The sequence below is a fragment of the Nomascus leucogenys genome, chromosome 8, assembly GCF_006542625.1.
Source record: "Nomascus leucogenys isolate Asia chromosome 8, Asia_NLE_v1, whole genome shotgun sequence".
Classification (NCBI taxonomy): Eukaryota; Metazoa; Chordata; class Mammalia; order Primates; family Hylobatidae; genus Nomascus; species Nomascus leucogenys.
In genome coordinates this window covers 31512538-31538995 of record NC_044388.1, presented here as the reverse complement: position 1 = coordinate 31538995, position 26458 = coordinate 31512538, and the positions used below count along the sequence as shown (strand labels likewise).

At 47.6% G+C, this 26458-nt stretch overlaps 1 protein-coding gene across 2 annotated transcripts in view; it reads right to left on the bottom strand.

Annotated features, from left to right (window-relative positions):
* The window catches only part of DPYSL2 (dihydropyrimidinase like 2), a 122423-nt gene that overhangs the window by 18520 nt on the left and 77445 nt on the right, over positions 1-26458 (bottom strand). For both annotated transcript variants that reach the window (XM_003272890.3, XM_003272889.2), the window contains exons 4-8: positions 15416-15580; positions 13071-13132; positions 12455-12535; positions 11810-11878; positions 5072-5192 (exon numbers count right to left, since the gene is read on the bottom strand). In XM_003272890.3, the coding sequence (XP_003272938.1) occupies positions 5072-5192; positions 11810-11878; positions 12455-12535; positions 13071-13132; positions 15416-15580 (498 nt within the window). The remainder of the gene's footprint in view (positions 1-5071; positions 5193-11809; positions 11879-12454; positions 12536-13070; positions 13133-15415; positions 15581-26458) is intronic.

Here is a 26458-nt window from a genome sequence, read left to right as displayed (position 1 = left end):
AGTGGTTGTTTGCTCCTAATCATACTAGACAAAGTGGGGGAAGAAAAAAGAATGGATTCAGGGATTCAAATTCCCAGCTCAAGCACCACATGAACGAAAAGTTTCTATGTCTGCCCTTATGTCTCATAGATGCAGAGCTGAGATGGCTGAAAACCAGAAGTAGGATCTCATCCTGCCAGTGGCTGAATTACAATGCAAATTGAATTCCCAACCTTGCAGAGCATCTGCTGTTAAAGTAAGGGCGTAGATTGGGAAGGAATTCTGCCTTTGGACTCCAATGCCAACATCAGCTCTTCCCTGGTTCTCCAGTCTGTGGCCTGATATGCAGAATTCAGACTTGCCATCCCCACAATCGTGTGAGTTGATTCCTTAAACATAATTCTTTAAAATAAATCTTCCCCCTTTCTCTACTGTCCTGTCTCCTCTCTCACCCCCCTTTTCTGTTCAAGATTGCAACATCAGGCATAAGCTTAGCTAAAGACTCAACCCCAGGCTGAGATGGTCCTCACAGGCCCCACGACCATGTGCTTCTCATAATGTCTGAGTCACTCCTATTGACCCGCAGGACATAAGACGTCTTATCTCAAATTGAGGTTCCCAGGGTTTAATGTCCTGAATGTTTCTGCACCCGGGTTACAGGAGACGGGTGAGGAGGAGGATGGAAAAGAATGTCCACCAGATGAGGTCATCAGGCACTGCCCACGGGCCACCACTCACACATGGAAGGCATCAGCAGTCATGCTGGATTTCACACATGGACAAAATGTGGTCAGAGGGAGCCCATTCTAGAAGAGAAATCCCCACAAGGGGCCCTCCATGGAAAGAGAGGTGGCCAGGAGCCTGGAATCATGGTTTCAAATTCCCACAGGCTACATGATCTAGGGCAAGATTTTCAATTTCTGCATTTCTACTTCTTCCATGAAACGAGCCTACTAGGCCGGGCGCGGTGGCTCACGCCTGTAATCCCAGCACTTTGGGAGGCCGAGGCAGGTGGATCATGAGGTCAGGAGATCGAGATCACGGTGAAACCCCGTCTCTACTAAAAATACAAAAAATTAGCCGGGCGCGGTGGTGGGTGCCTGTAGTCCCAGCTACTCCGGAGGCTGAGGCAGGAGAATGGCATGAACCCGGGAGGCAGAGCTTGCAGTGAGCCGAGATCGCGCCACTGCACTCCAGCCTGGGCGACAGAGCGAGACTCCGTCTCAAAAAAAAAAAAAAAAAAAAAGAAATGAGCCTACTAAGTTGATCAATGTCTACGTTCTTTTCAAGAGTAAAAATGCCCCCAGGTCGTCTGGTCCTGGCTCTGTGTTCATTGCCTCAGCTGCCAAATTGGGTTGATGACACACCACTCCCCGGCTGAACACGCCATCCTGCTGAACAGCCACAGAGCGGCTGATGGAAGCAGCGTGTCTCTCAGGGAAGGCAGGACGCAGTCGTGCTGGCTCAAGCAGGCACGTGAAAACAGTTCTCATTCGTTTCACCTCATATCCTCACTTCCCTGAACTTCTCTTGTCTTAGATTCTGGACCAGCAGGTCTCTGGCTGGGGAGGTCCATGTGGATCACTAAGAGGAGACATTACTACTCCTCCCAGGGCAGGATTATCATTTTTCAAAGCTCACGTTTATAGAAAAATCTCCAGTCTGCTTACGCAGCCTGACCTCTCTGAGACTCCCTTCTGGGCTCAACCCCTCCTGACTTGTACCTCTTTTGTAGCCCTGACCACCTCCCAATGTGACTTTCCGCTCAGCGTCCTTCCCCTGCAAGTGGAGGAGCTAACTGTGGTTGGGACCATTTCTTATTCCTGGTACACAGGCCTGAAGTATCACATCATGAAAGTGCATTGAATGAATTCAGAATCTCTCCATTCACAGAAGAAGAAATGCAGCATCAGAAAAGGGACTGTGGCAGTGCCCACACTTGCCTCAGGGGGCCAGAAGAACCCACCTGAAGTGGACAAACAATTCTGAGCAGAAAACCCTTGTCCAGGGTCAGCAGGCATCTTTACTCTGCTTTCCTCGCAAGCTCAAGGTTAGACCAGCCCCTTCATCCTGTAGTCACAATAACTGGTCACGCTTCTCGTCTCCATCTTTACCTGCAATATCTCATGTACACACCATCATCACCCTGTGAGATGAGTCATGGTTACTATCCTCCCCTTGCAGATGGAAAAAGGACATGTGGAGATGATGAGGAAGCACCCAGCATCACGTGGCTGGTGTACAGTGGAGCTGGGGTTTGATCCAAGAACGAATACTGATCCTGGAGAGCAAACAATTAATACTCCCTTACAAAGCTTTCCTTCTTGGTCATTTGGGAATCCTTGAGTGTATATTACCCATATCTCTGCTAGGTGTCAGGCCACTGTTTCAGTCAGGATTCTTAAGGAACTAAGCCCCAACAGACACAGGTCACAAGCATCACCATATTAAAATAATCTCAAAGCATGAAGGTAAGTCAGTCAAACATTAACACGGATATTTGTGGCCTGAAATTAGATGCCTGACAGTCAAGCCCCAATTCCACTATTCATGAGCTCTGAGCTTCAGTTTACTCAGCTGCAAAATAAAACAAAATATAAAAATTCCTGCCAGGGCTGCCTCCCAAAGTTGCTAGGAAGTTCCAGCAAGATGGGAAAGAGCCTAAGAGCCTAGGAAGTTAGCTAAGACTTATTCCTGCTCATTAGCACCTGAATGCACTGGAAATTCCTTTCTGGCAGCTCAGGTTTGTCTAAAGCTCAGGCTTTCAGGGATTAATGGGTAACAGTTTGAATGCAAATGCCATCCTGGGAACCATGGTGTGGGCACATTTGGACTTACACTCAGAAGGCTCTGGAAGGGAACAGACTAAAGTCCCCTCCCACTGCTCACCCCATAAGACACACAGCGTGTCAAGGTTATAAAGACAATGGGGTGGCCAGGTGCAGTGGCTCACGCCTGTAATCCCAGTATTTTGGGAGGCTGAGGTGGGCAGATCACCTGAGGCCAGGAGCTCCAGACCAGCCTGGCCAACATGGTGAAACCCCGTCTCTACTAAAAATATAAAAATTAGATGGGTGTGGTGGGGGGGGCGCCTATAATCCCAGCAACTAAGGAGGCTGAGGCGGGAGAATCACTTGAATCCAGGAGGCGGAGACTGCAGTGAGCTGAGATGGCACCACTGCACTCCAGCCTGGGCGACAGAGTGAGACTCCATTTCAAAAATAAAATAAAATAATTAAAAAAAAAACCAGTGGGGGTTACCGGGCATTGAGTTGGGGTGCTAGGTCCAAACTGGGCACTGCAACAACACACTCCAGCTCCGCAACTCCATGTGAGAAGAACCCTGAGGGACACAGAGGAGGAGGCCTGCGGCAGGGCTGGCCCAAGACTCCACCTCCCCCAATTAAAGTCTGGGACACGCAGGACTCCTCCGTCTTCTCATTTGGACAGGTATGTGTTTGAATATGGAGTAAACTTTAGACAAGGTCTCTATCCAAAATTACGTTGAAATGTTAGCCTAACTCATGTATCATCATCATCTAGGTACAGCGCAGTAGTAAAATACAGAAAATAAGCCGTCTCATTCTTTTCCCCTTTTAGACACTATGCCAACCATCCCCACAGTACGTGGGGGCAGTGGTGCTGTGGCCGGCCTTCTGTATAGAGGCTGATTCCCACAAATGCGCTGCCTTCTTGCAAATGCGGGTCTGGGTGGCCCAGGGCCACCGATTCCATCATCATCCACAGTATCTCCTAGAAAACAACTCAAAGCTCATTCTGAGTAGGTTACATTATTTTAGGTGAATGCTTTCCTATTTCTAAAAGGCAATTCCTTCAAGGTGCCAGGAAAAGACAGAAAGGCGGCAACCATTTGATACATAGCCTAAGGACAGAGGCCCCAGGAGCACTCCAAAGAACAAGGGCCAGGAGTCGCTGGTCCGTCTGGAAGTCATCATCTCTGGGACAAGATGACTCAGTCGTCATTGAGCAATTTGTTCCAGGGCTTGCAGCAAGTCACCCGCCAGTGAAAAAAATCCCATAGCCCACCTTGATCCATGTGGATCATATGATGCAGAGAAATAGAAACCAAGCCATAGAGGTCAAATGGCTCCCTTCCTAACAGGTAAAGAAAGACACAGACAGAGAATGACAGAGGGACTGAGAAAGAGTCAAATGAAAGATAAAATGAAACAGAAATCAGGAAAGAAGGGAAGAGAAGTGGAGACACAGAGATGGAGAGATCCCAACAGACAAAGGGGAGGAGGGGACATAAAAGGGAGAAAGGAAGGAAGAAAGAAGGGGACCCTTTTATAATGTTCATTTCAGATCAGCCTAAGATCCACCATCAAAATGAACGACATGCCCTCAAGCTTTCTGTACGAGGAGAGAACTCCCAAGCATAAAAGACGCAGTGTGATTATCAAAATTCATGTAGTCAGCAGCGGGTGACAACAGGGCTCAGCTGCATTCATAATGCATGAGGTGCCTCATGGGGCGTCCTCTAGAGGAAGCACTGGAAGCTGCACTTCATCAATTAGTTTCCAGGACCCTTCTCAGTGGACACCCTGGTAATACCAGAGTCCCAGCCTCAGTTCAGAATGCATCAAGAGAGCTTATCAAGCACCAAAACATCTGGATGTGATAGTGTCTGGGGCAAAATGCATCCCCACACCCCACAAAGCTGCCTTACATACCCCGGCAGAAATCACTCCCAGCCTTGGAGGGGAGGTGCATGATGTGACCAAGAATTCTGGGGCGGATGGAAACTGACGTAATCTGTGTATGTGCCTAGTTTATTTCAACCACATCAAAGTAAGTCCAGCTCTTGCACGGGGGCTGGGGGACATGTGCCTGCCCACCCCACCTTGGCATGCACACGTCTTTAAATAGATACTAACAAGGCCGCAGCAGTGGAGCAGAGGAGGAAACTGGAGCTCCTGCCTTGTCCGGCTGTAATTAGGTTAATGCTGGAACATGGTGCAAGTGGCCCACTTGGCATGAGGGTCTGGAAAAGGAGCCCTCCCCAGTGAAGAGCCCCCGTCCCCTCCAAACCTGCCCACCTGCCATCAGCCAGTCCGGCCACAGCACTCACCCTTCTTCCGTGCCTGGGCGATGACTTCGGCAGAGCTTTTGCTCATCACCTTGGTGATATACAGGGGGCAGTTGGTCTGGTTGGCGATGGTGATGGCACGATTCACGGCTTCGGCCTCGACCTGCAAAACAGCAGCAGAGCATGAGAATGTGGCTCAGCCCACCCCACGAGCCGCTACCTTTATCCTCCACCCCAGAGAGAGGCTAAGATGAAGGCGAGGCTGCTGGTCTCCAAGGTCCTACCCCAGGGGACAATTTGGAGGAGTATGACTTGCCTTGTGTCTCTCAACATTGGTTTGGTTGAACTAATTCCCTCCTGTGGCTGGGCACAGTGGCTTATGCCTATAATCCCAGCACTTTGGGAGGCTGAGGCAGGTGGATTACCTGAGATCAGGAGTTCAAGACCAGCCTGGCCAACATGGTGAAACCCCATATCTACTACAAATACAAAAAAAAAAAAAGCTGGGCATGGCAGCAGGTGCCTGTAATCCCAGCTACTTGGGAGTATAAGGCAGGAGAATCACTCGAACCCAGCAGGCAGAGGTGGCAGTAAGCCGAGATTGCACCACCATACTCCAACCTGGGCAACAAAGTGAGACTCCGTCTCAAAAGAAAAAGAAAAGAAAACTCCCTTCTGACCCTTCTCCAGGTGCAGGCAGCAAGCCTGTGACATCAGCACTGGCCCAGAGTCTGTAAGAAATGCAGATTTTCTGGCTCTGCCCTGGACTAGAAACTCACAGGCTAGAAACTCTGAGGGTGGGACCCGGCAATGCGGGTGATTTTCACACTTACTAACATTTGAGAACCGCCACACACAGACACTGATTGCTCTCTATTCCATATATTCATTCTGCTCCCAGGGTCTTGAGTCAAGATATTCAGTGATGTGGAATTCGTGCTGGGCTCCCATTAAATGCTCATGAATGAAGTCAGCATCACCCACGAAACAATGCAGCCTTACAGGGCTCCGGGAACGGAGTGGGCCCCGTTTGTCTACACCAATGGCCCCCTGTATGTGAAGCACAAACGTGGCCAGCCACAGCCTGGTACGACCTTCAGCACAAGATTGGAGAATTGCTTGAGTAAATAATCTGGCGCTTTAAATCGGATGTTCCAGTCGGCGTGGTGGCTCACGCCTGTAATCCCAACACTTTGGGAGGCTGAGGCTTGTGGATCACCTGAGGTCAGGAGTTCGAGACCAGCCTGACCAACATGGTGAAACTCCGTCTCTATTAAAAATTTAAAAAAAAATTAGCCAGGCGTGGTGGCACATGCCTGTAATTCTAGCTACTCAGGAGGCTGAGGCAGGAGAATCGCTTGAACCCAGGAGGCGGAGGTTGCAGTGAGCTGAGATGGTGCCACTGCACTCCAGCCTGGGCGACAGTGAGAGACTTCATCTCATAAATAAATAGATAAATAAATAAATAAATCTTATGTTCAGATGAATGATATTTCAAATCCCCCGTGATGACTGTGGAATATCTGATCAGGTAAGACTCCCTGGATCAAGTTCCATCCTACAGAGGAATCACCAATAGGTAAAGGAAGGAGCAGGTAAAATTGTGGAAGGCAGATCTCAGAACATCACTGGCTCCCTCTCCAAATCCCAGCAAAAGGGCTCTGGCTTGAACTCTTGGAGGGGAGGGGCTGGGGCTTACTCACTGCTTAGTATCTTCCATGCCCCGCACCCAATAGCTCCCAATGTCTTGCATGATACACAGCAGGTGCTCAAAAATGTTTGCTAAGCATATAAATGACTTCATTTTATGTTCATGGCATTTCAATCTAGGCTGCTCCACAGAACACTGTTATTTTTCACAAGAAATAACTGAGTCCCTATAACTGAATTGGCTACCTTGTCTCCACCAGAGCTTGGACAAAAGATTAAGTTTTGTAATTGTATTAACTGGTAATCTAATTTAGCAGAGCTGAGACAACTTCATTCACATTTGGCCTTTCAAGCATCAACTATGTGAAAAGGGATGTCTAGAAATCCAGAGTCCAAGCAAGGGGCTCTTGAAAACGCTCATTAAACATCCAAATGTTTTTCATTTGGACTGAGACAGCTGAAGGACAAGCCCTCTCTCTCCACTTACAGCAGAGATGCCTGTGGCCCAGCAGCACCAGGCGGGGGCAGGGACATCTTGCATGGGTGTGAAGTGTGAGATGGACTCCACTAGAACCCTCAGTGACTACTCCGTTTATTGTCCCAACACAGGGTTTCGCCATGTTGCCCAGGTTGGTCTTGAACTCCTGGGCTCAAGTGATCCTCCCACTTCAGCCTCCCAAAGTGCTGGGATGACAGGTATCAGCCACTACGCCTATCTTCTGATTTTAATGATGAGGCAACTCAGAGAGGGAAATGACCTGTCCAGCGACACACAGCAGTGTCAGGACATCTGTCATTCTGCAAGGCCTGCTAGAAAGTGCCCGTCCCTGTGAAATGTTCTTCATTATCCTCATCTCCAAGTCCCCACTCTCTTCCCAGACATCAGTCTTACAGCTCAGAACTGCTGTCAAATTCTATCTCTACACTCACTTTCTGTCTACCTCTTTCTCCCCGCCTTGTCCACAGTCCCTTCAGAAAGGATCACTTTCTTATCTGTTTTGCATTCCTACAATGCCAGGCACTGCCCGGATCGGCACACAGGCTCAGTCGCCACTCCTCTCAGCCATAGACAGTTCAGTTCCAGATGTCTGCACTCTCTAGTGTCCTTTCCAATCCTCTGGGTGGAAAACGAGGGAAAATCCTAATGGGTGGTCTCACATGGTGGGTTGGGAAGAAAAGTCTAGTGGGCTAGGAACATGTCTCAGAAAGCTCAAATCCAACAGAGCCATCATGCTAGTGATGGATAGGTCACCAAACTGCAGAGAAGTTACACTGGGGTGTGTTTCATTCCATCAGCAGCACCTCCCCAAGTAGACTGGGAAGCTCAGATTCACACAAAATCGTTCCATACTTGTTCTCTTTATCACCCACACAGGGTTTAACACACAACAGATCCCTCTTGACAAATTCACCATGAAAGGAGACGTCAGCCGGCAGGTGCCTATGGCCTTGAGTTCTAATCCTGCTCTGCCACCATCCAAGCCTTTAAAACCCCCCCGTGTCCCCCTCCTCACCTCACTGGGCTGTCATATGGGTAAAAGGACTCAGGGCCTGGCACACAAGAGGGGCCTCTAAATCAGCTGAAAAACTGTCTCCCATACTGGTGCATCCCCGGGTCTGCCAGCCCTCAAGGAGACTCCGTAATCACTTGCTGGGGATTCTTAAGTTCTCAGTGCAATGGCTGCTGGGCCTAATTGTGTAAAAATGGTTTCAATTTCTCTGGTTGAAATAGCAATGACATGGTTTGGCTCTGTGTCCCCACCCAAATCTCATCTCAAATTGTAATCCACACATGTTGAGGGAGGGACCTGGTAGGAGGTGACTGGATCATGGGGAAGGTTTCCTCCATGCTGTTCTCGTTATAATAAGTGAGTTCTCACAAGATCTGATGGTTTAAAAGTGGCAGTTTGCCCTCTGCTCGCTCGCTGTCTTGCTGCCACGTAAGACGGACCTGCTTCCCCTTCACCTTCCACCATGATTGTTAAGTTTCCTGAGGCCTCCCCAGCCATGCACAACTGTAGGTCAATTAAATCTCTTTTCTTTATAAATTACCCAGTCTCACGTATTTCTTTACATAGTATGAAAATGGATGAATACAAGAAACCAGAATAACAACTCTCTGAGAGCTTTCTCCTCTTCAGTAAAGCCAGGGCCCTTTCTTTCTGTGTTTGTGTTCTTCTCTGCAGAAATCAGGAGAAAGAAGGAATGCAAGCCCCTTGGAAGGCTCTAAAACTTAAAGAGTGAGGGCCTCATGTAGCATTTGCAGAAGTGGCATTTGCTTTTCTCAGAGGACATCTTCTCACCTCCTGGTACAGCTGGTACATGGCAAGCAGGGGGACTGGCTCCCAGTCACCAAACGGGAGGAAAGCCGGAGGAAACTTTCTAATAAAGCCCAGGTCCAGGTGTGGCTTTAAGCTGAGTGTGTGTACACTGCAGGAGGGGTTGGGGTAGCAGGCAGGACCCTGCACTTTCTAGCTGTTTTGATAACTGAGCAGTCACTTAACTTCATGCTTCTGGAGTGTCCTCATATAAAGAGAGATAACCAAAGAGCCCACTGCAGCACAGCTCTGGTACCACCACGTATGGGGAGTAGAATGTAAATGGTGCTCCCTGAATACAGCCATGCAGCCTGCATGAATGGCATCACCTGGAGTTGTGCAAAGGAGATGCTGTTGTACCTCCTGCACAGGACAGTTACAAAACTGAAATGTGGGTCAGGAACACAGTGTCCAGCGCACGTGAACACTAAATGAAGGCAGCTTTGAACAGGGCTCACAGGAGAACTGTGTCAGCCCTCCACCTCTCCCAGACTCTGCATTTCCAAGGCCCAATCCCAAGACTGTTTCAGGGCTGAACAAAGGACCAATTCCAGGGAGGTCAGGGCTGAGAGCGACCATGGCTTATGCTGCCATGGTTTAAACCACCCGACAGGTGGATCCTGGGGAATCTGGTGAGGGCAGTCACAGAAGCTGGCCTAGAGGGAGAAGTGAAATCACAGAAAGGAACCCTTGCGGTGTTTGCAAAAGTGGGATGGTGCCTGCACAGGTGTGTGCAAGCACGTATGTGCATGTGTGTGTGAAAATGTGTGTGTACACCTATGTGTCTGTGCTTGCACGTGTGTATATGTGTATGTGAAAATACGTGCGTACAACACATATGTGCGTGTCTGTGCCTATGCACATGTGTGTATGCTAAAATGTGTCTGTGTGTACACGTGCATGTCTGTGCCTATGGACGTGTATGTGTATGTGTGTGAATGTGTGTGCACGTGTGTGTGCTTGTGCACGTGGATCTGTGTGCACACAAATGTGCATAAAATCAGCCTCAGGCATGTTTATCGTCAGCTGATCTTAGCCTGCTCTCGCCTGCAAGCTGTCCCCTGGAATCACTGTCCACCAGCCACGGTCTCAGCATGGGGCTTCCCTCAGCTGACACAGGGGCCTGCCTGCCTCCCTCATCCTCAGGCCGGCACCAGGCCACCCTTTCAGCTTTTAGCACGCATGAGAAGGTTGATAGCTACAAAAGGGCCTGCATCCCTGGCCTGAAGCATGAACGTGCAATCCTGAAAATGTCACGGCTTCCATCCTGTCATCTGGGGAAAGGAAAATGTCCTCAGGGCCTCAAATGGTACTGAAAGTGTCTTGGAGCATGCAGTTCTGTGTATCTGCCTCTGCGTGTGTATCTATGTGTCTGTGTATGTCTATGTGTCTGTGTGTGTCTAGGTGTCAGTGTGTGTGTGTGTGTCTATGTGTCTGTATGTCTATGTGTATGTGTGTGTGTGTAGTTGTCTGTGTCTATGTGTCTGTGTGTGTGGCTATGTGTATGCATGTGTGTCTATGTCTATTGTGTGTCTATCTGTCTGCGTGTGCCTTTGTCTGTGTGTACATGTGTGTCTATATGCGCATATGTCTGCAGCAAGAAGGACAGAACAAAGCGTGAACCCTGGCTGTGTGCAAAGCATTCCGAGTGGCTCCCACTCTCCTCCTTCTGCCTGTCTTGACTCCTTTCTCCTCTTCCAGCCTCATCCCTTCCCCTCAAGTCTGAAAGTATCCCAACCACCCCCTCCTGCACCCGAGGCAGTACACAGACGGTGCCTTCGCTCCCAAGCCCTCCTGAATCCACTTCCTTATCACAGGGACCGGCTCCCCTCCCAAACTGGCACCAACATGACCACATCCCGAACTCCGGGTGGCAGCACGGTGCTGACACTCAGTGACTCAGTGGCCACAGCCCTGCAGGGAGCTCTTGCCAAGCTACTCCCTCCCAGGCTTCTGGAGCCTCCTCACTGTCAGCCTCCACTCAGGCCCTTGGTGATCTGACGCCCCTGCTCGACGCCAGTCCCTTTTCTGCCACTTCCTCCCATAAAGGGGAAATCCTGGTGGTTCCCTGGAGATTCCCCCATTGCACGCTTCACTCAAAGCTGCAGGCTGCTCCCTAGTCAGGGCCCCTAGAGCCCGACATCCAGCCTGTCATTAAGGAGCCAACTTCTGAAAAGTATTTCACAGCCACAAATTCTAACTGATGAACACAGGTTCACCTAAGACATGTGCACCCTCCCTTCGAACTCACACACCTCACCAAGACGGTGAGCCTCCACCTTTGAGCCAGCACAGGCCCCTGCTCTGAATCTTCCCTCTACAATTTTAAAAGGTTCTGTCTACCAGACTCTGCGTATCATGTGATATACTGTGCAGTGTTACCTTGGAAAAACTTACAATTCCTCATATGCCTTCTAGGCATTTAGAAGAGATTTTCCATCCTTCCAACTATGTTTTGGTGAATTTTGGTAAGATCTTGGAAACCATAAGTTGTGAACCACTAAAATCTAGACTGCAGGATGCCAATGAAGAACTGTTTGTGTCTATATAAGCAAGGGCTTGAAGAATTACAGACAGAAAGAGGAATCTTCTGGCAAAACAGTCCATACCACCTTACCCTCAGGAGCAATCTAACACTTCACTTTGCCTATGTAGACAGACAGACAGACACACATATGACCCACAGCTTCTCAGAAAGACCACAGTCAGCATCAGAGAAGCCCCCTTCTCAACAGCAGGAAGTGGGTTCCCTGCGGCTCTGCGCAGTGCCCAGGGGACACTGATTCACGCATTCCGCTTGGTGGACAGTCACCTCCTCGGGTCGGCTCAGCACATGTCCCTCGGGGCCCGTGATGCCCAGATCCAGGATCCTCTGCTGCTCCTGCAATGTTTAGAGAAAGCCAGGCTGTGAGGGAGAGTGGATTTTGCACAGCTCTGATGGCAGAGACCCAGGCATGCAGTTATCTGGGCAAGATGGAAAATTACCACTGCCGATCGTTCTACCCTCATCCCAAGACCTCATGAAGAGAAGAGTTCGCTGCCCTGTTCCCAGTCCCGTCTGAGCAGGATGGATCAGTTACAGCCTCCCAAAATCCATTCAGCTGTTCCCTGGGATGCTGACGGCTGGTGCATTTGCCACCCTCAGCCACGGTGTAAAATGCCTGTGTGTGATGTGAGGGTTCCCGTAGCCCACCCAAGGCAGCTGCGTTACAGCGCCGAGAGAAATGGCCTCTCTCTGCAATGGTAACTGACTTAGATGTTCTGTGGCACACACGGAGAGGCACATGTGTCACTGGCATTCACGTCATGGGTGAGACTGAGCAGAGCTCCAGCAAGGGAACACCAGGTCCCTCTCCTTTTCCACCTTGGTGTTAAGCTACAGATGTCGCCTCCCTTTCTTGAGCCTGGCTCTCACCCTCCAGGTGATGAAGAAATGACGAAAAAGCAAGCCCTGTACCTCTGCAATGATGTCACCATTTTCTGCGTGGACTTGGGCTATGGCGCCAATATCCCGGATCACACTCAGTACTTCATAAATCTGAGAGAGAGACAAGGGTGGGATCAGAGACAGGGACTTCCATCTTCCTATTCACAAGGATAATCATCTCCCCGCCAGCAGCATTTCTGGGATGAGAAACAGGACACCTAGGCGATTCTATTAGCCTGGCTTTTTTTGACATGACGAGGGCAATGTTTCTGGCCACATTTGATGGAGAAAGACCCCTCAGAAATTAACAGAGGCAGTACAACTTAGCAGGACGTGGACCAGGAGTGAGAAGCTCTTGGATGACACCTGGCTCTGCACCAGGTTTGCTAAGGAGGTTCTGAGTGCCACTCCCAGACACGCCGTGCTGGGCAGAGCCTCAGATCCAGGGTGGCGGAGTGGCAGTGCTGGGGGCCAGGGCACTGGGTTATACTCTCTTTCGAGGCTCAATTACATCAGTAACTGCATCCACCAGCCACTTCCCAGGAAGCTAGGAAACATGCATACATTGGAGACTGCTTTCCCACACAGCCACAGCCTGAAGGTACCAAATGTCAGGGTGCCTCTTTCGAAAAGCCAGCTTGCTTACCTGGCAATCCGTTAGCTGGAAGCGATCTTTGAAAGCCATGTACACGAGGAAGGAATTTACTCCTAGTATAGACAAAATAGAGAGGTGCACTTTTAACAGATAAACCAAATAACCAAATAAGGGAATAAGAAACTGATAGTACTGTCTGTGTGTGTACGTGTGTGTGTGTGTTTCAGTACAGAGAAAGAGAGAGGAGAGAAATGGAGACACAGAATGGTAAAGGAAGCAGAGTACAAAATAACCAGTGAATGTGGGATGAAGATGCACAAGGATGCTTTTTAGTATTCTTATAATTTTCCTGTAAGTTTACAAGTATATCAAAATTAAAAGTTGCCAGTGTTTGCACATCCATGTTCATAGCAGAATTATTCACAATAGCCAAAAGGTGGAAGCAAAAATCAAGCCTCCATTAACTGATAAATGAATAAACCAAATGTGGTCTATCCATACAATGGAATATTATTCAGCCTTTAAAAAGGAAAGACACCCTGACACATGCTACAACATGGAGAAACCTTAAGGACATCGTGGTAAGTGAAATAAGCCAGTTGCAAAAGGACAAATACTACATGATTCCACTTGTATGAGGTCCCTAGAAGTCAATTTCGTGGACAGAAAGTACAACAGCAGTTGCCAGGGACTGGGGTGAAGGAGAGTGGGGAGTTAGTGTTTAATGAGTGAGTGTAGTATTTTAGTTTTGCAAGATAAAGGGTCCTGTGGATGGAGGGTGGTGATGGTTGCAACAACGTTATGAGTGTATTTTAAAACAATGAACTGCACTCACACTTAAAAATGGTTAAGATGGTAACTTTAATGTTATATTTATTTTACCACAGTTAATTTTTTTAAGCTGCCTCTACCAAACAAGTCTGTTGCAACTGTAACAAGAAAATGAATTAGAAGTTTCTGCCTATGAAGAACTGTGATAAATGTCTCTTCTTTGGCAGACAGACTGCCTTCCATGCTGATTTTTAAGAAAATGATTTTTTAAGTAAGAAAAGGTCCATTAGTTCAACAAGCAGATGTCGCAATTCTCATCCTGGCGTCTTGGAGTTCTTGCCTCCCTAGGCACCAGACCAAACATCCCTGCCCAACATTCATCACAATTTTAAACAATTGTCCTGACAACCTCGCAGCCTTGGAGCTTAATTCAAGCCACCTGGGGGGTGCTGGGAGCTGCCTGAGTTAAATGCCTCTGGACATCCTGGCCCTTCTCCCGTTGCCAGGCAACAGTTACCATGGTAACCCTCCTGCCTGGTTTGGAGCAGATTCAGTCTAAGTATCCACCGCTAAACCACTTGGAGTCTCTGCATGCTCAAAAGTGAGAAAAGTCAAAGGTTACCTATTTTCTTTTATGTGGAAGCTTTGTGCTGGAAAGAATCTTAGAGGACATCTAGTCCAAGACCCTCAAATATGAGAAATGTTTAAAAAACTGAGACCCATAAAATTTCAGCAATTTACCCAGGGTCACACAGTTAGCCTGTGGAAGATCAGAGAAATAAACCCAAGACTCTTGCTTTTCATTCCGGGGCATTTTCTATCATTCTAGTACCTAGAGATTTCCCTCTTGCCATGTCACTCACAGCACATGGTGCTTCTGAGCCTGGAAGTCCCAGAACCCTAAAGCAATAGGTGTTTCCCTGAACACTAAGATCCAGTGAAGTTAATCTGGTCTCTAGCCAAGCCCAACGAGACCCAGGAAGATGATGTGGACTGGCTCTTCCCCGCAAACCCCCGAAGTTCTTGTTGACAAGAGTCCCAGAGGCACCTTGAGGTGGTAAAGATTCCTCCTGCCTCTCTGTGAATCTTTCCAATCCCTGGAAATTTGTTCTCCAAAATAATTCCAGGGAAAGGGAAAGCCCTCTCAGGTTGTCACTCAGTTTTGAAGTGTCTTGTAGCCCTCAAATCTATCCTAGATCCATCCAGGTTTGTAGGAAGGGGCTGCCCAACACTCTCCTGAGACTGCCAAATCCTCACTGAGATATGTATTTGTTATCTTTTGAGGGTAAATCTCTCTCTCGGCAGCCTCAACTCCCCACCCTGGCTAGAAAGCACGGTGCTCACAAACCAATAAGCTGTGAGCAGCTGTCACCTAAGAACAGGTCCCAGCAGCAGTAAGCCTCATCTTCTCTTATCATCAATGAAGGCTTATGTTACTGCACTGGCTAAGGCCACCTCCAATCAGCATGAGCTGCGGCCCAAAGCCCTCTCTCCTTCCCAGGGGCAGGCATGGGCATGAGGCACAAATGGGATCTGGAAGCATTATCACTTTCTTCCCAGGGCTGTGCCAGTTGATGGACTGAAGTGGAAACATCTGCAGAGGGCATTGACTCAGTGCAACCTACCGTGATCCTTCACAAGCGCTTCCATCTCCTCCTGGATGCCCTTATGCCACTCGCTGATGTCCACATGCAGAGAGTAGTCACAGCAGGACTTGCTGTCGGCCCATTCCCTCCACTGGTCAAAGGCAGCGAGCAGGCTTGTCCCAGGCTCAGGAACAACGTGGTCAACTAGAAAGAAACAGACATATGTCGTCATCACCAAGAGCCTCAAGGGCCATGGGCCAGCAGGTATTTTCCCACTTGAACCCTGAATAAGGCTTCTTGGGTTCAAAATCGAGATGGTGATCTCTACAACCAGCTTCTAAGAATCCATGTAACCCAGCTGATTATCCAAGAGGGAGAAAGCAGAAAGTAGAAACTTGGCATTGGATGATGTCTCCAGCGAAACCACACATGCACTGCCCAGATCTGATTTCCCAAAACCCCTGAAAGCTCAAGCATTGGGTGCATTTCACGGACAACGAGTCCTTATGGACAACGGCAGTGTCAAATGGCTGGGGAGCAGCCAAACCCTCCTTTGTGTTGAAAGCAGCTTATGAGACGCCCCCCGCTTGATGGCAGGGAACTTGAAGGTGCTGGAGCAGAGCCACATGGACCGGGCCTTTCAAAAGTTCCCGGGCATTACCTGCTCTCTCATTACCGCTCACATTTCTGCGGCATAATACCACTTTGTAATTTAAGGGAAATCTTTCATCTTAAGAGTTCAAAGTGTTTTAAAACTGCAGTCACTGTTATATTACTATGGAGGTCGGCTGATCTGGAAGACTGAGGACTTTGGATGCAAGCTGACCTGAGCTGGTTTCCTAGCTCCATCATTCACCCGCATGGTGTCCTGGGATAAACTCAATCTCCACTGCCCTAATTTCTGTGCTGCTTTAAAATGGGGATAATATTACCTAGCACATACATTTGTTATGAGGATTAAAGGAGACAGCATATCCATCAATCTTATGTCATTCCCTGATTTAAATCCTCCAATGGCTTCCCCCTGCTCTTCAGATAAAGACTCAAGTCCCCAGTAAGGTTTGCAAAATCCCGACCAGTGTGGCCCTGGCCTACCTCTATAACATGACCCTGGACCATCTCTCCCTTGTATCCTGCCCTCCAGCTACACGGACCATTTTTCAGCTCCTAAAATATCTACCTGCTGCCTCCCACCACAGGGACTTTGCACCCGCTATTATCTCTCCTAGGTCTTGGAGAGCTCTCGCCCAGTTAACATGATGGCAGGAGGATTACCAGGACTATTACTACCCATCTTCTGTACACAAGCACTAAAATACAAACTGAGATGATTTGTCCAAGGTCAGATCAAACTTGTGCAACAATAGAAATAAAAACCAGGACTGAACACTTAAAGCAATGAATCATTCTTCCTAAATATTAGATTTTCTACACTCAGGTAAGCAGTTCTGAGCTAAGAAAACATCAGTCCATGTAATGCTAGAGAGCTCAGATTTCTGAAATGGATAAAATCTTGCAGATACTCCTAAATTCTGATCAACTGGGCTTGGCTTTGTATATGTCAGAAATATAGCCGTTGCACTTTGGGAGGCCAAGGCAGACAGATCACATGAATCAAGAGTTTGAGAACAGCCTGGCCAACATGGTGAAACCCTGTCTCTACTAAAAATACAAAAATTAGCTGGCCGTGGTGGTGCATGCCTGTAGTCCCAGCTACTTGGGAGGCTGAGGCAGGAGAATTGCTTGACCCAGGGAGGCAGAAGTTGCAGTGAGCCAAGATTGTGCCGCTGCACTCCAGCCAGGGCAACAGAGCAAGGCCTTGTCTCAAAAAAAAAAAAAAAATATATATATATATATATATACACACACACATATATATACACACACACACATACAATATGGCCATCTAAGCTGAATTTTCTTTTGACAAAATTTACTGTTTTGTAAGTATTAGTGTATGTAATTAAATGGATACATGCATATCTGGTATCTGTAATACAGATAATGTTACCTAATAAAAACAAAAATGATGTCCAGTTTAAATGCAAGCTTATTCCATCAGTAAAATGCTGACATAGAAAACTCGACAAAATAATTCCAACTTTTCTTCTTAAGTTGTATGTCCCCTCATCAACACCCAAAAAAAAAAAAAAAGAAAAGAAAGAAACAAAGAAAACCACAAAAATATCACTGTGTAGCTATCAGTTTGGGCAGAATCTCCCGACCCATTCCCCTGGCTTCATCTCTTGTCCTCCTACAAATCACCCTTCAGAAGCAGCTAGAAGGATCTTAAACCTTTCATCAGACACTGCCATTCCCCTTAGTAAATCCTTCAGTAGCTGTCTACCATCCTTAGAGTCCAATTCAAACTCTTTCTCTTGGCCAGTCAGATCCGGTCCTAGTTGATCTCTCCAAGGTACTCTCCATCCCCCCACCTGCTCACCCACAATGGCCACCCCCCGCCATTCTTCACTTTGACCTGCCCAACCCCTGGGCAACTCCAAGCCTGTGCACAAGCAGCCCTCTCTCTCTGGAAACCCATTCCCCTCACTCTTGACTTGGGCATCTCCTCATCCTTCTCACTGGGGCTATATGTCACCATCCCAGGGTGGCATCGTTTCTGAATCCGTTTCACTCATTTACTGTCTGACCCCTGACTAGAATGTAAACTCCCTCCGAGCAGGTACTGAATGCCTAGATCAGGGAAAAGCCAAACGAATGCTCTAAATAAGTGATGGAATGTTTCCTTCCGGCTCTCACATTCCACTTGCAATCAGGTCAAGCAGCAAAGGAGGGGCTCTCCTGGGAACCGGACCAGCTTTTGCTGCAGCAAAGACCCCTCCCCTCAACACTGCTCTGCCAGACCCTCACTTGTGGAAATGCATTCCTTTCACTGGCCAGCAAAGGGAATGAGCAGAAATAATAATTTTTTTCTGATGATATGATTCTTTGAGTAGAAAATTTCAAAAATACAGAAAATTTTAGGGAAAGTTAATAATCCCATTACCACCACCACCCCAAAATCAACCTTTTCAAATTTGGGTGTATTTTCACTGCCTTTTTTCTATATATTATACCTTATTCTAGTTCTTTATTTATAGTCCACTTTCTTCCCCCAAAAAGTTTAAAGGTGGTTTATAGAGATACATAAAATACAAGAAAATGTGATAAACCAGAAAGAGTAATGCAAGATAAAGCGGAAGAAAAATAATGGTAAACTAAAATCAGGAATGAGGCATGTATGTATGTGTATGTATGTACATGTGTATTTATATGTGTATATGTGCATGTAAAATACATGTATGTATATGTGGATGCATGTGTGTACATATGTGTGTGTTTGTATAGATAAATACTTGACATTTAGTCTTATACATTGGCTAAATTTAGAGTTAGGCTCTCTAGCCAATGTAAATAAGGAAGCCTGATATGTTTAACATATCTATTTCCTTTAAGATTAAAAAAACAAATCCCTCCTAAGAAGAAGGATAAGTACTGGTGACACTAAGACCCACATGCTCATAGTTACTGAATAATCCTTTCCTTCTATTGATTTATGATGACTTTAAAAAATACTTTATCATTATTATTACTAGATAACATATCTAATAATGTTTTAAATTCACGCATACTTTACAGAGAGACAATACCAGGTTCTGTTCCTGGGCTATTTTGCTCCATTCATCTCAATCAGTACTAAATAGAGAGCAGCTTTTTGATACTTTTTAATATCTGGTGGCAAAAGATCACTTGAGGCCAGGAGTTTGAGACCAGCCTGGGCAACATGATGAAACCTCATCTCTACTAAAAATACAAAAATTAGCTGGGTGTGGTGGCAGGTGCCTATAATCCCAGCTACTCAGCAGGCTGAGGCAGGAAAATCACTTGAACCCAGGAGGCAGAGGTTGCAGTGATCTGAGATTGTACCACTGCACTCCAGCCTGGGTGACAGAGCGAGAGCCTGCCTCAAAACAAAAAAAAAAAGGAAAAAAAATAAAAGCTCATTTCCTCCACAAGATGTTCTTCCCTTCTCCTTAGGCCAAGGCGCTCATTCCCATTGCAAGGCTCAAGCAAGCCATCTAAAGCCTTACAACCATCACCACAATCTAGATTTAGAACATCACCAAAAAAGAAAGGCTGTACCCACCTGCAGTCACTCCCCACTCCCTCCTAGCCTGCTACTCCCAGCCCCTGGCAACCACTAGTCTACTTTCTGTCTCTGTTCCACTCACCCTTAGACAAAGTGGGGAGGGTGACAGACAAGGACAACTTCAGGCTGGTGACCGGACCCATGACTCCATATCCCAATGATGTGTCGTCAGATCATCTGGTGCTAGACTCCTCAGACTTCAGGGTGCACAGTAATGATCTCCAGTGTTCATTAAAACACAGGTTCTGGCCGGGTGTGGTGGCTCATGCCTATAATCCCAGCACTTTGGAAGGCTGAGGCAAGAGGGTCGCTAGAGCCCAGGAGTTCAAGACCATCCTGGGCAACACAGCAAGACCCTGTCTCAAAAAAATAAAAACAAAACACAGGTTCCCATACGTTACCCCAGAGTTTCTGATGCTGCAGGTCCAGAATGGGACCCAGTAATCTGCATTTCTACTAAGCAACCCGGGAGCTACTGAGTCTGCCTTGAACTACCTTGAGCATCATTAACTGAATGCAAATCTTTTCCCAAAACTTCTCCCTCCACCTCCATTCACTCCTGTCCATTTACCACGAGGGGCCTGTTTACTACACAACAGCATCATCACTTACAAGAAATAGCACGTTCCCTGGCTGCAATCCCATGGCTTCCTTGCATATCCAAATTCAGCTCTGGGGGTTATAAACCCTTGAAAAACTCAGGACCCAGACACAGCTGAGCACTTCGGGGAAATAAACATGCTTCCTTCAAGAGCTCGTGACACTCAGAAACGTGCCACGAAAAGCCTCCACATGTTTTCCCACAGTTCTCTTTCCACTGAAGCTCTCCTGGGAAGAACTGCTCCAAGGGAATAGGGCAGAATGTCATACTCACTTCCGGAGGGAGCAGAGTCCCCACTGAGGACACAAGCCTGAAAATGACTTGCACAGAGCTCACAGGCCTTTCCTCTGGTGACCTCCCTGAGCTTTCAGCCCTTGTAAGAGGGCAGGCAGTCTTGGCTACCAGGCTATATCAGCAGTGAAAAGAGAATGGGTTTGGGGGTCAAGGAGCCCCCAAATTCTAGTTTTTGCTGCAGTACTCCCTCACTGTGGTTTAGCCTTTAGGAACCTCCATTTCTTTTTTCTTTTCTTTTTTTTTCTTTTGAGACTAAGTTTCACTCTTGTTGCCCAGGCTGGAGTGCAGTGGCACTATCTCAGCTTACTGCAACCTCCGCCTCCCAGGTTCAAGTGATTCTCCTGCCTCAGCGTTCTGAGTAGCTGGGATCACAGGCGTGTGCCACCATGCCAGGCTAATTTTTTTTTTTTTTTTTTTTTTTTTTTTTTAGTAGAGATGGGTTTTCACCATGTTGGCCAGGCTGGTCTCAAATTCCTGACCTCAGATGTTCCCCCCAACCTCGGCCTCCCAAAGTGCTGGGATTACAGGCATGAGCCACCGCACCCAGCCAGGAACCTCCATTTACTCATCTATTAAAAGGCATGAGCTGGGTTCAGTGACTCACACCTGTAATCCCAGCACTTTGGGAGGCTGAGGTGGGCAGATTGCTTGAGGCCAGGAGTTCAAGACCAGCCTGGGTAACATGGTGACACCCCAACTCTACAAAAAAAAAAAAAAAAAAATTACCCGGGCATGGTGGTATGTGCCTGTAGTCACAGCTACTCGAGAGGCTAAGTGGGGAAGATTGCTTGAGCCCAGGAGTTTGAGATGAAGTTTGAGCTATGACTGCACCACTGCACTTCAGCTTGGGCAACAGATCAAGACTGTCTATTGAGAAAAAAAAAGGGCGTAAAACCACATACCATGCAGTGCCGCAAACAGTTTACATAATAAAGTGTAGGTAAAAGCACCTGGCAAAATGCCTGGCACACACTAGGTTTTCCTTCCCTCAGGATGAGTGACTGGAAACACTCTCACGGTCTGCGTGGTAGGCCTGTGAATCTGGTTTATGAGAGAGCCAAGAACATGCCCCAGGACAGTGGCCTGAATTTGCAAGTTACAAGCAGTCTCTGAAAAAGGACTATTCCTCTTATTATGACTTCTATTAAAACTGTCAAAGGATCCTACTGTTTTTTTTAACAGTTTTATTGAGGTATAATTCACATGCTATGCAATCACTCATTTAAAAGGTATAACCCAATGGCTTTTAGTTTAGTCACAGAGCTTTACAACCATTGCAATAATCTAATTTTAGAACATGACTCAAAAAAGAAACCTAGTACCCACTTACAGTCACTCCCCATTCCCTCCTAACGCTGCTACTCCCAAACCCTGGCCACCATCAATCTACTTCCTGTCTCCATAGATTTGTTTATTCGGGACATTTCCTAGCAATGGAATCATATAAGATGTAGTCTTGTGCGTCTGTCTGCTTTCACTTGGTGTCATGGTGTCATGTCGTCAAGGTTCATCCATGCTGCAGCAAGAATCAGTGCTTCATTCCCCTCCTGCCCCAAGCGGTTCCCTATTATTGTATGTTTTGGATATTAACAAAGTGTGAGACACAAAGTAAATAAGCTGCTCCCCAAAACTTCAAATAGAAGACCCCTTTGGAGTATGCCATATTTAAATGACCCTACTTTTAAATTATTTTTCTTTTATCCTTTTTCTTTTTTTGAGAAGGGGTCTCGCTCCGGCGCCCAGGCTGGAGTGCAGTAGCACAATCACAGCTCACTGCAGTCCTGACTTCTTGGGCTCAAGCGATCCGCCCACCTCATCCTCCCAAGTAGCTAGGACCACAGGTGTGTGCCACCACACCCGGTTAATTTTATTATTATTATTATTATTATTATTATTATTATTATTATTATTATGTGTAGCGATGATAGGTCTCACTATGCTGCCCAGGCTGGAACTTTTTCTTTTTAAAACTCACTGTAGACTCACATGCAGTTTTAAGAAATGACACAGACAGAACCTTCATACCCTTCACCCCGTCTCCCCCAAAGGAAACATCTTGTCTAATTACAGTACAATATTACAGCCAGGGAGCGGCATTGATAGAGAATCCAATATCCTGAGTTTTTAAAGGGCTAGGCTGGCAGTATTTCTGATAAGGTCTCAAGGGGCCCTTTGTAATTAAAACCAGGGATGTCAGAAACACCTTCCCTGCAGTTCTAGTTCTGGAATTGAAGCAGTTGAGCAGTTGAGCGGGTACCACAGTCTGTAAGTCAGCTGGGGGCTATGCACGTGGAGCAGGAGGGAGGAGAGAGGATGGGGAGCCCTCCACCCTGCCCTCTGATCCCATCTTGCGGTTACACACGTGGAGCAGGAGGGAGGAGGGAGGATGAGGAGGCTTCACTCAGCCTGTGATCCCACCTTGGGGTTATACCCATGGAGCACAAGGGAGGAGAGAGGATGGGGAGCCCTCCACCCAGCCCTCCGATCCCACCTCAAGGTTACACCCGTGGAGCAAGAGGGAAGAGGGAGGATGGGGAGCCATCACTCAGCCCTCCGACCCCCGCCCGGGTACCCGCCAGCCCCTTGAAGCAAGGAGGGCCAGATGCTAAAACTCCTGTTGTCAGTGCACACACCTCCCCCTGCTCCCTGCATATTTACTCTATCAGCACTGCTCATATCCAGGATCTTATTCCAAATAGTCACAGCCTCATTCTCCAGCACCATTCCCTGCTTTTCAATGCGTGTGCATCAGCCTCTCCCTTTTTCATCTCAGATAAATGAATCGACTTGAATTAAAAGCAAACCATCAGGGAGGCAGTAACACAAGCCACCCACTGGCTTATCTACGTGGCTTTCCCGAGCTGGCATCTACCCTGCAAAATGCCCTGCAAAATGCAGGGTGACCTCATCAACCAGGCAGGGAATGGCTTTTGTTGAAGGAGAGATAAGAGCCTTTGTGACTTGTGCTTGGTAGTTAGGATAACGTGGTTTTGCTCTGAAGAAAAGGGCAGAAAAGGAGGAGAAAGCACCTGCCCCTGAGAATTTAAGGGGTACCCACTGAAGAGGCACTATTGGAAAGACCAGAGCCAGATACCCGGGGTCCAGGTCAGTTCTACCACTTCCTCACCATGTGACTTTAGACAAGAAGTTCAAACTCTCAGAGCTTCAGATTCCTCAACCACGAAATGGGACTAATAATTAACTCAGGGTTCCAGGGTGTTGTAAACGAGAGAATATGGAAAATGCTTGAAAAACATCTGCTACATAGATGTGGTTTGATAAACACCCCCAGGAAGACAAAGTTATGTTCCTTTGTAAGAAAAACGCCCATGCATAAAACACTGTGTAGTATTTAGGTGCCTCCAAAGCATGTGCCGCCTTACAGAATGAACTACTTGCCTTGTACAAATATACTGCTTCTCCCGCAATGCTAAAGAAGCATTTTCCTAAGAGCTGGAACTATTTAGAATGTCTGTGCCCGAGTTTTTTCATCTATGAAACAGTAAAAATAACATATATCTCAGCATTTTTCATGAGTGTTCAATAAGATGGTGTTTGCAAGCTGTAAGAGGCACTGTTCAAATATGACCAATTGCCATCCGTGTTTTCTTCTGTCTGGAAGAAGCAAGTAGGGGTACTGGTATACAGAAGGTGCTCAGTGCACACAGGACAGACCAAACATCACACCTGCCTCTAGACAACTTTAGTCTCTTCCTCCAAGGGACTCGGTCATGGAACTATGTGACTCAATACACCAACCTGCGAACCCCAGCATCCACTGGACACTGAAGTCCCAGGAGTACCCAGCTCTCCCATCGGTCCTCCCTGCAGACTCACAGTGCCTGGATTTTCAACGCCAGCCCTCCTAATGGATGGGGAGGGGCCAGGCCACCTTTGGTTAGCACACGCCAATGAAATGACTAACTGTAACATAAGTGTAAGTCATAAACATTGAAAGGTGAGAGTAATAGTAAAAACCATTCTGATTTATTCAGCACCTCTTATGTGTCTGGTATGACTCTAAGCATCTTCCATGGATTCTCTCATTTAATCCTCCCAACAGCCCCCTGAGCTCTGAGCCAGGGTTGGCCCTAGTTTTCAGCTGAACAGAGAGTGAGATTAAGTAACCTGCTCACATTACTTAAAATGTGCCAGGCAGAGGGCCTGGGCCACAGAAGCTGCGCAACAGCCACACCTCCTGTGCCTCCCGCAGGTAAGGCTCTTGGCAGAACTCTGGATGGTGGTCAACCACGTGGCCTTGGCCAGTGCAGCCACTGACTGGCAGGGCTGGAATCTGACCCCAGAACGTGTGATTAAAAGAGAGCAAGAGGGCTAGTTAATTGAGAAGTGAAATTCAGTCTTATCCCTTCATATATTATAACTAAAGCAAGTGACCCAATTCAATAAACAGATAGGAAAACCGTGTCCTTAGCCTAAGGGTGGCAGGCATATGGAAACATGTTCTTCACTGCTCAGACCTTCAGGCACTTGAGTAGCCCTCTCCTTTCTCTTTCCTACACTTTGTTCAACGTAAGTTTGCTTTTAAAACTAAACCAGTATCTTCATACAAATCAAGTGGCGCCATCGGTCATTGTTCAGCATCTAGAAGCCCTGCTAGAATGATTATGACTAACTCTGGGGGAAGTGTTAAGGCAAGATCTGGTAAAACACTTATAAAACAAACAACCTCCTTTAAGTGATCTGGTGATCAGCCAGTTTTGGAGGAAACAAAGAGGTAGAAGATATAAACTGTGCCCTTAAAATGCCAACAATCCAGTTAGGGAAAACAAAAACTCACTAAAAGATATGAAAGGGATATGGATAAAATGATCCTGAAGGGCCCTCCAGCTACCTAGCCTGTCCCCACCCCTCTCTTCTCATCGAGCTATGGAGGGAGCTGAATGTTCTTGATGCCCCACTTTCTCGCTCCCATTCCCTCTTGGCCCACTGTACACTGGCCCCCATCCTGCCGGTGCTTGGAACCTGTCCCTGCCACATCCTAGCTCTGTTCCTTTCCTGTCTGTCCAGCTCCCAGATAGCAATCTTGCAAATTTACTTCCCATGTCTCAGAAGAATCTTCCCCTGGCTCTTCTTCCTCCACCCTCGTTTTCTTCATTTTTTATTTATTTTTTTGAGACAGGGTCTCATTCTGTCACCCAAGCTGGAATGCTGTGGTGCAATCTGGCTGACTGCAGCCTTGACCTCCAGGACTCAAGCGATCCTCCCACCTCAACCTCCCGAGTAGCTGGGACCACAGACACGTGCCACCATGCCCAGCTAATTTTTAATTTTTTGTAGAGAAAGTGTCTCCCATGTTGCCCAGGCAGGTCTCAAACTCCTGGGCTCAAATGATCCTCCTACCTTGGCCTCCCAAAGTGCTGGGATTATAGGCACGAGCTACCACGCCCCACCCGCCCTCATATTCAATGCTCACTTGGGAGGTGTGTCCCACTCATTAGATTCCACTCACGCTCCTAACATTTATTCAAAATGTCCCGAGTTGGGTTTCTGAAGAGCGCAACAGCAGGGCCTTCCCCGGCCGGCAGGCATGGGGCTCCTGATCTCTCCCCTCTCCTCTGTCGTTTCCTCTCTCCTCCCTCCTGGCCAGCCCTTCTCCCTTTCTCCTGACCTCCTTCCTCCCATCCCTTGGCATTCAGTCTTCCTCATCACTCACTGGTCTATGGATATGCGGAGCAGTACCCTCTTTAGTCTCAGGAAAAACCCCGTGGTATGCAGCTGAAGCAGGTGGGCCTCTCTGGCAACTGTACCTGCCAGGATGGGCACCCACTGCACGAAGGGAGCCACTCATCCTGAAGCCTAGAGTGGGCACCTGGAGCTACCCACACCTGCAGCCTGCATCCCTGCCCACTGCTTCCTTTCTCATGGCCTGGGCCCTGGAATGAGGATGTCCCTTCCTTCCAGGCTGCTGGGAGAGGACCCTGGGAAGCCAGGAGTCAGAGCTGGAGACTGTGGGTGGGGAAGGAGACGTAGGGAGCAGGCAGAGAGAAGGCCCAGATTCCAAACCCACTGTAATTTC